Source organism: Eschscholzia californica, unplaced genomic scaffold (genome assembly GCF_041429995.1).
Source record: "Eschscholzia californica isolate CP2 unplaced genomic scaffold, dmEscCali1.0.p SCAF_1, whole genome shotgun sequence".
NCBI classification, from domain to species: domain Eukaryota; kingdom Viridiplantae; phylum Streptophyta; class Magnoliopsida; order Ranunculales; family Papaveraceae; genus Eschscholzia; species Eschscholzia californica.
In genome coordinates, this window is record NW_028238198.1 from 49,739,314 (window position 1) to 49,748,214 (window position 8,901).

At 35.7% G+C, this 8,901-nt stretch overlaps 1 protein-coding gene across 2 annotated transcripts; it reads right to left on the reverse strand.

The window, feature by feature from the left end:
• Positions 1-3,875: 3,875 nt before the first annotated feature.
• LOC147567371 (putative protein S-acyltransferase 7) lies at positions 3,876-8,040 on the reverse strand. Of its 2 annotated transcripts, XM_086654020.1 has the most exons (6): positions 7,788-8,006; positions 7,517-7,665; positions 6,979-7,161; positions 5,666-5,962; positions 4,790-5,023; positions 3,876-4,687 (listed from the first exon to the last, which is right to left on the reverse strand). In XM_086654020.1, exons 2-6 carry the CDS (start codon positions 7,598-7,600, stop codon positions 4,193-4,195), a joined length of 1,293 nt encoding a protein of 430 aa, XP_086510146.1. In that variant the 5' UTR covers positions 7,601-7,665; positions 7,788-8,006; the 3' UTR covers positions 3,876-4,192. The 2 variants fall into 2 exon arrangements, with proteins under 2 accessions (XP_086510146.1, XP_086510145.1); XM_086654019.1 differs by having other exon boundaries at positions 7,517-8,040.
• Between the last annotated feature and the right edge of the window lie 861 nt (positions 8,041-8,901).

Below are 8,901 nucleotides of genomic sequence, written 5' to 3' on the forward strand. Positions count from 1 at the left end.
CGTTCAACCATGTTGTGGAAATTCTTGAAAACTGCAAGTACCTGATCTTTGGTCTTTATAGCATATGCCCAAACTTTCCTGGAAGCATCATCTATAAAAGTAACGAAATACAAAGCACCACCAAGTGTTTTGACTTTTAAAGGTCCACAAACGTCAGAATAAACGAGTTCCAAAACACTGGATTTTCTTTCAGATGCATTCCTTTGAAAGGAAACTCTATGTTGCTTTCCTACTAAACAATGAGAACAAGTGTTTAAATTTATACCTTTTACGTTCGGTAAGTCTTGTCGTTTAGCAAGGATTTGAAGTCCTTTCTCGCTCATGTGCTCGAGTCTTCTATGCCAAAGATCAGTGGAAGAATCTTTTTCAACTGCATTCAATTCTCCTTTACACAGTTTTACTTGAGTCCTGTATAAAGTACAACACTTCTTCCCCCTTGCTATCACCATTGACCCTTTTGTGAGCTTCCACTTTCCATCACCAAAGTGACTGTGGTACCCTTCATCATCTAATACTCCGGTAGAGATTAGGTTATATCGAAGATCTGGTACATGCCTCACATTCTTCAGAATCAATGTATTCCCTGTGTTCGTCTCAATTTTCACTTCTCCAATTCCTACGATTTTTGAGAAACCTAAGTTTCCCATCCTGACTTTGCCAAGGTCACCAGTTCTGTAGGAGTTAAAGAAATCCTTACATGGAATAGCATGATACGAAGCACCTGAGTCAACCAACCATATTGTTTCTGGTTCTAACTCAGTCATACTTAAGCAAGTGTCTCCACAACCTGAGAGTAAGATAATGTCATCACCTGAGACAACTGCCGCAACATTATCTTGTTTTTCATTATCCTTTTTATTTTCCTTCTTTGGTTTCCTGCAATCACTCTTGTAATGACCCATTTTTCCACAACCAAAACATCTAACTTCTTTCTTTGGTTTTGATCTCCCCCTTGACTTATCACGGTTATGAGGTTTTCTACTTTTACCTCTCCCCCGTCTTTCTGTAACAAGTGCCTCTGAATGAGACTCGTCTAACGATGATTTTCTTCTTGTTTCTTCATTCAACAAACTACCTGTTACGTGATTCATACGCATTATGCCATCAGGAGCAGAATTGCTAAGAGACACCACCAATGTCTCCCAACTATCTGGTAAAGAATTTAGAAGAAGTAAGGCCTGCAACTCATCATCCAAAACTAACTTCATTGCACAAAGCTGATTTACTAGACTTTTCATCTCATTCAAGTGTTGAGCAATTGAGGTTCCTTCTTTATATTGTAATTTTCCTAGCTTTCTGAACAAGTAAGCCTTTTTGGCAGCTGTCTTCTGATCATACAATTCTTCTAATTTCCTCCATAGACTAAAAGCGGAAGTCTCTGTCGATACATGATGAAAAACACTGGGTTCTACCCATTGTCGAATAAATCCAACAACCTTACGATCTAATACCTTCCAGTCTTCTTCATCCATCTTCATCGGTTTTGTACCGTGATTTTCAATGGGTGCAGCTAGGTCTTTGCAGTATAACAAATCTTCCATTTTTGCTTTCCACATCAAGTAATTTTCTCCATCTAAACTAATCATGCGATTATTATTCACTTCCATATTTCTGAACAATAAATCCAACCTAAGCTCTGATACCACTTGTTAGGAAAAATAACCTAATTAACTTGTTCAGGAATATGATGATAAACGATGCGAAAGTAAAAGTAGAGACACCAAGATTATTTAACGTGGCAAAAAACCCCTCCAAACTAGAAGGTAAAAAACCACGGGACCTAGTCCAGAAATCTTCCACTATAATAATAATAATGGGTTACACAACTCTACACCAAACCTATGGTGGATAAACTGAACAAAGAAACAAAGAAATAAAAATCTCTTATTCCTTAGGATTTGAACAAATCCTAGATTACTAAAGGTTGAAAAAGATAACCACAAAAATTGCTTCACAAGATTAATAATCTTCTTTTCTTCAAACCAATATTCTGCTCTTTCAATCTTGAAAGAACCACTTCAGAAATCTCTCTTTCTCTGACTTCTCTTTGTTCTGGAAGTTGTTGTGTATAATCTCTTCCCTTTCATTCCCTTTCATAATGATAAATAGGGAGGTTTACCAAAAGAAATAGGAATTCCTTTTTAGGCTTGAAAAAATAGAAACTTCTATTTTTTCCCCAAACAAGGAATAAGGGAAATCCTATTCCAACTAGGAGTCCTTTAATTATAAGGAGGGACCCCAACATAAAATTCTGTACTAAAAGAAAAATATGACCACTAAGTCAATGTTTATCGACTTAGTCTTTATTCCCCGGAGGTTTTTTTTTATTCCCCAAAGCCGCGGCCTTAGCAATATACAGACTTTATCACTCTAGAAACGATTTTGATGAGGAATGATGATGATGATCATGGATGTGAGATTATATTCTCGAGAGGTTTTAAGAGGGACATGTCTCACAGTGTTTGCATCTTCACGGCCACCCCCTTCATGATTTTTCTTTCAAACATTTATTTTCACATTGATCTGTATACGGCTGGAAGTGATGCATGTTTCAATAGTCATGCCTTCTCTTATTCTTCCACCTTTTGGTTGCATATGGTTCTTCATGTACCAAACACCATTGAGTTCAAAATCAGAAGAATCATGTCGAATCTTGGCGATATATGCCTCGACAACAATCGTATTTAATCAATAACACAATGAGAGATGATAAGAAGTTTCTATCAATGGAGGAAGGAAGATCATACACACACAACAACAAGAAGATAAAGTTATGGAATCATTTAACCTTCATCTTTGAAATCAAATGTCAATGTCTCCGGTGACATTCATCTCTGAAAAACTTGGTGGGTGTTCTTGACGAAACCGTATTTCGTCTCTACTTGGTTCATCCTGATTACATATAATTAAGTATAATAAAGTTAGGGTCCTCTTATTTGTGGTCTTTAGGATTTTTTTATTTATTTTGTGACCTTTAGGGTCTTTTTATTTAGTTTTTGCAATATTGTACTCCTTTACCTTCGTGTTGTCTTTACTTTTGTAAGTTTCGAGTTGTAATTTACCATAGTAAATCCATGTTGTACTCAAAAGAGTCAAATGTCTCCAAACCATGTAAACATATGAATGAATGTTCTGGTTTATCTCCCAAAAAAAAAAAGACCTACATTTCAAGTATCCGACATATTTAAGATTCAAATATCAATATCAGTTAACAAATGTACATTTAAGCTAATCTAACCGATACATGGATGTGTTAGTAGATAAATTAGAAAATAAGAAACACTGATTATTAACAAATTAATATTTGTTGAGAAGATTATCTCTTGAGTGCCTAATCATTTTTATAAACCAAAAGGACAATAGTATTTTTTTTTTTTTTGTTGACAAAGGACAATAGTATTTAACAAACAAGCAAATAATTGAATCTAGAAGTTCAAAGGTCATGAAAATTGATTCCAAAGTTGACCAATAAATTATTTAATATTGAAAATGCAAACATTAGACACACAATACACATTCTTTAGGGTTTAATTTTGTCAATGTATTCCAATTTAAGCAAGACATGAGACTTCAAAAGAGAGTATATGTTTAATCAACTTTGTACATATCTTCCATCCGTTCACATTATCAATCTTGTCTTATAGTTTTTTTGAATAATCTAGACACGTCAACTAATCACATCCGTAATAATCACAATCGTGGTGGCGTATTTTCAAGATTTCAACATACACCAAATAATGGAGATCATGTCATGAATCTCTAAACAACAAAAGCCCACAAGACAAAAGCCCGTACAGATGAATCTTTGAGAGATAGTCCCGCAGGTAGGCCCATTAGAGACCGAGACGCTATGAGAAATTGCAAAAACATGTAAGTGAGAAAACCAGTGGTGAACTCATGAAAGGAATACAGTGTAACAACTTCTATATGTAAAAAGCACATTTCAACTCAACCAGACACAAATGCACACAATTTGAAGATTTTGGGTGAGATAGAAACCCTAAAAATGAATTAGGCACATGGTTTTGTTCTTCGAGATACAACAGTGCTGGCTCAAACATCTCACTCCTGCAAACAGAAATGTTCGCTCACTCCCGAATAGTTACAAGTTACATCATGAGTCATTTCCGTGCTTACCGAGCACTTCTTTCTAGCAGGGTTCCATTAAAGCCCACTCTGTCCGTTCAGAAGGTTATCGGGTTCCACCTGTTGTTGTACCACTACTATGTCGATTTGATTCTCCAGCTGCTAGAGCAAGAACTTCTGGTGATATTTCCCAACTTCCACTTTTTCGGCCCCAACTAGATCGCCTACTAGGATGCAATGGTGCTCGTCCCTCCATGTTCTCGGTTGGCAGAGTTTGACTTAAATCAGATCCACCATCCTTGTCAAACCCATCGGTGTTGCTTACCCGCCCTGCGAAATCACTTAGTCCAGAACCAGCCTCTGCCCATCCTGCCTTCCTACCCATTTCTATATCTCCCATAGCTTTTCCCATGTTTGGGCTAACAAACCCACCAGTAACTGTTCTTGATGGTAAACTGGGCTCTAGTTCCACTCTCTGCCTGAACTTATTCTTGGATGGAGGAATATTGGAAAAGAATATCTCTTTGAAGTTATCCACTACTCCTTTGTTGTATGGGTTTGCTCTCCGATCATATCGGTATCTAAAGTTCTCATAAGTAGTCTGCCAGAAATCACAAATGAAAAAAAAAAAAAAGGAAAAAGAATTAGAATTATCAATCGACATTCTCAAGTATAAGACTGCTAGAAGAGAATTGTTTCTAACCTGGTTTGTGCTGATGAGATACAAATGGAATATGGTGAGGCCACCAACGAACCAAACTGCTATAAAGGTGTAAATTATCAGCACGATAGACGCAGGAGTCTTGGTCATTGCTTTCCAGATAGTTGTTTCTTCGGCATCCATTATCCTCTTAATATATACCCAGCAGAACCCAAATACGTATATACAGAGAAGGGTAGTCGAGAAAACAAACATGAAGAAGAATCGGTAATTTCTCTGACAAAGCAAAAAAATTATTATCAGGGATTAAGATAGGCACATAGTGTATTAGTGTCTTTAATGTTAGTGAGAAAGCAGGGGTTTCACGTTTCTGACTGAGCACAACCCTTCTATGTTAAAACAGGCCAAGTCTTCAATTTCTTCATGGATGTTAAACACGAACAAAAACATATGCAGACAAGTATCAGGCACGCTAATCATCATGATATTCTAAGCAGATGGGGGCAGGGTCCACTCAGAACCGGACAGGGACCAATCCCCACTGATCCGAGCCAAGTAACTCAGCCGAGCGATACACATATATCCCTATGTACTAATGTATGTGTGTATATGTATACATCAGACTTTTTTTATACGTAGGCCACAAACGCTTCTTGAACAATTCAATTTGAACTCCAAGCACTCAAAGTTTCATATATAACAAATGTAGGGCTCGACATGGGATTGGACTGGGCTACCCTCATCTGAATCTGACCTCCGAGTTACTCGGGCAGTCGGGTGGATGATCCACCGTCCACAACTATTTAAATCACATAGAGAAAGCTGGTCCATGAAATGACCCAAAAGTAAAAAAAAACGACATTCAAGTAATGGCATACACACACAGACACAGTGTTTAAGAAATATGATATCTCTTACCAGTCCAATACACTGCCCAACCCAAGGGCAATGGTGGTCAAATCGTTCGACACAGTTGTTGCAGATCGAACAGTGAGAACAGCGAGGAGGCCTATACAACATGCAGGTATCACAATATTTAATCTTTACAGTGATCCCGTTCACTGTAACATCTTTCATTCGAGGCAAGCGTAACTGCGGGGTTTGGCCACCAGCAATTTCGGCATTACCATCAAAGCCTTCTGGTTCTGGAGGATGTGCATTTCGAGGTATTATGCCAGGATCTCTTCCAGAAGTAAACAATAGTAGAGCTAGATCCTGGAAAATGATAGAAAGAAGAAGAAAACAAGAGAGAAGAGGAAATTAGAGAACTTCAAGTCATTCTAATTTAAATTGAACCCAATAAAGGTGCATATGATAAAAAAAGAACTACAATGGGTTGCTATAATCATATTTGTACAATTACTTGAATCGTCCGGAAGACACTTTGAAATAAATATCACAATGAACATTAAAATAAGTCAAAAATAATAAAAATGAACTACAATTGATTGTTATAATAATATTTGATTAATTACTTTAATTGTCTAGTAGATAAGAGAAACAAACTAAAATGGGTTGTTATTATCATATTCATCTAGTAGGTACTTCGTTGCATCTTAAAGAGTAAAACACTCCAAAAGTTTATTATCTTACCAATGAGATAAGTTTTCTTTGCATTTATCCATATACAAAGTAAAATTTTATAAGTAATGTAAGTGTGTTTGTGTGTGTGTAGACATATATCTGTGTGTCAGTGTGTGTACGCCCAAGTACTCCAAGTATGTCGGATGGCCTATCTGCTACCACCTGGATGAGTAAGGGCCACTAACGAGTAGGAAAACTTAATAATAGAAAGACTGTGAAACAAGCCAACATCCACAAACAATCCCTTAGGTCATATAAGAGAACACTGGAGGTGATTAAATTAGATACGTCGAGATGTTACTATCAAAAACACATGAGGCTGAAGAATCCAACATAGCTATAAACCCAATACACTAAAGACTAAGATCGAATTCATATTTTGATACACATTTTCATGGAAATCAACATATGTAGGAACTAGGATCGCAAACGAAATGAACACGTACAATATATATTTTCTATGTCTTTAGAGACTAACTTGATAACATTTTATGATTACATCAAATTTCTCGACAAATTTGATATAGAAACAATAACTTCGGAAAAACAAGAAGATTGATGAACAAATTTCTCGACAAGAAAGCATAGAAAACAAAATCCAGCTTCTCACAGAGGGAAAAAGAGATTCAGACGGAGGGATTACTTACATAAATTGTGAAAGCGACAGCAATCACCATGATTAGTATTCCGAGGTGATGAGAATATACATCCATTAATTTTCTTGCAACATACACACAGAAAACTACTACAGGGGCAGCAATTAGGAACACAGTAAGCGCCAATGACCTCACATCTGGTCCAAATATGAACCTCCCTTGGAGGAAAAATATCTGTATATCACCAAAACTATAATATTTCAAAAAAAATTCCTGTGACAGAACCATGAGGTCATGGTTGTTACTGGGTTATGAACAACTTAATAGTAAACAAAAGTTACAAAACGAAGCCCTAATTTTCAAGAACATACACTAGAATGAGACATATTAGTTAACCTAATAAAGTACTAATTTAAAGATACAAAGAACAATAAAAGTCAAGGAAATATTCATTAACCTACAAAAAGTTCATAAGTGTTTACCTTGATTCCACAATTCAATTGTTTATAATGCCAGGGGAAAAAACCCTAATTTTCAAGAACATACACTAAAACGAAACAAAACCCTAGAAAGGAAAAAACCAACTTACATTGCTACCCTTCCAAGTCTGATAAACCCTAGGAGCATCAACGCTGCTGGAATCAGAACCTTGAATATGAGAAACCGAATGCATCGTTCACTGTCTATCTATCTATCTCTTTGATTCTACCTTTTTTCTTACCCTAGTTGCATATAGAACTGAATACAAAGAGAAAGACAGCTCCTTTTCCAGAAATTTGAACTACCCACAACTAAAAAGGTCAACTTTAGTAAAGATGTTTAATCCCATCAAGCTGTAGTGAAAAGTTATGAACAATCACCATGAGAGTATTCTGTAATCTGTAGAAGTATCAGAGGAAAAATGAAGGGAGATGATTCAACGGTTACTTTTTCTTCTCCGACAAGACAAGAGATGATGAGAATTTAGAACCGGAGTTGATTTCTTCTTCTGTGTTTCTCTCTCTTGACTTTCTCTCTCTAAAAAGTTTTGATTCTTCTCTCACCTTGGAGGAGCTTTACAGGTAAGTTGTTGTAAATGTGGAGGGTTAGGATTTGATATCTCAGTCATATAATATCAAAGAATTATTTTGCGGTCCATTAATATATGAAAATGACACTTCTGGTCCATATTTGTTTAATAATGCTTTTAGATTTCGAAGTTATGTCACATGTTATGTGGGAATCCACTATTAGTATAAGGGTACATCCTATTATCGAAAGAACATCCTATTTTCGAATGAAATTAGATAATCTATTACTAACCATGGGACGCCTCTCCTCAACAGATGAGGTTGATATCTGGAGAAACGTCTCGTCTATTGCATCTCGTTAGATTTGTAATATAAATAATAGAAAAAAAAATGCATAGAAGACATAAGATACTATTTCTTAACAGAACGGTATGGCAAACATTTTAAATATTTAAAATCTACTAATAGTAAACTAATTAATGAATCTATTTGAGAATTTACCCCTTTAATTAATTTGATTTTACTTGTATTTTAGGTGTGGCGTATATTTGTTTTCTTTTAAGTGTGACTTTTATCTTAGCAGAGTCTTCTTAATGGCTTCATCAAAAAAAAAAGAGTCTTCTTAATGGAGGGAAGCATGTTTGATAGTAAGTTTATTTGAGTCAACATGAAATGAATATCAATAAAAATATCACTCTCTAAATTAACTTAAAACGACTGGGACATTAAAAAGACCAAATCAAATCGAATTAAAACGCATTGACTCAAATAGATTAGACTTATCTATTATATAAAACACAATGTTTTATGCTGACTGAGACAAATCAAATGAGAAATTCAATTGTTCGTTATGTTTTTCATTAAATTTTAGACATTAGATCAATTACCTACCTCAAAAAATCGAAATTTGATCACCCATCCACTTAATCTATTATACAAAACGTCATGCTAAATCATAACCATC

Bases quoted from the DNA above. Each gene is read 5' to 3' on its own strand.
- LOC147567371 (XM_086654019.1), bottom strand. From the start codon at position 7,600: ATGCATTCGGTTTCTCATATTCAAGGTTCTGATTCCAGCAGCGTTGAT. The intron at 5,963-6,978 runs GTAAGTAATCCC...ATCATTTTCCAG, and splicing joins CTGTCGCTTTCACAATTTAT to GATCTAGCTCTACTATTGTT. The intron at 5,024-5,665 runs GTAAGAGATATC...TTGCTTTGTCAG, and splicing joins TTGGGCAGTGTATTGGACTG to AGAAATTACCGATTCTTCTT.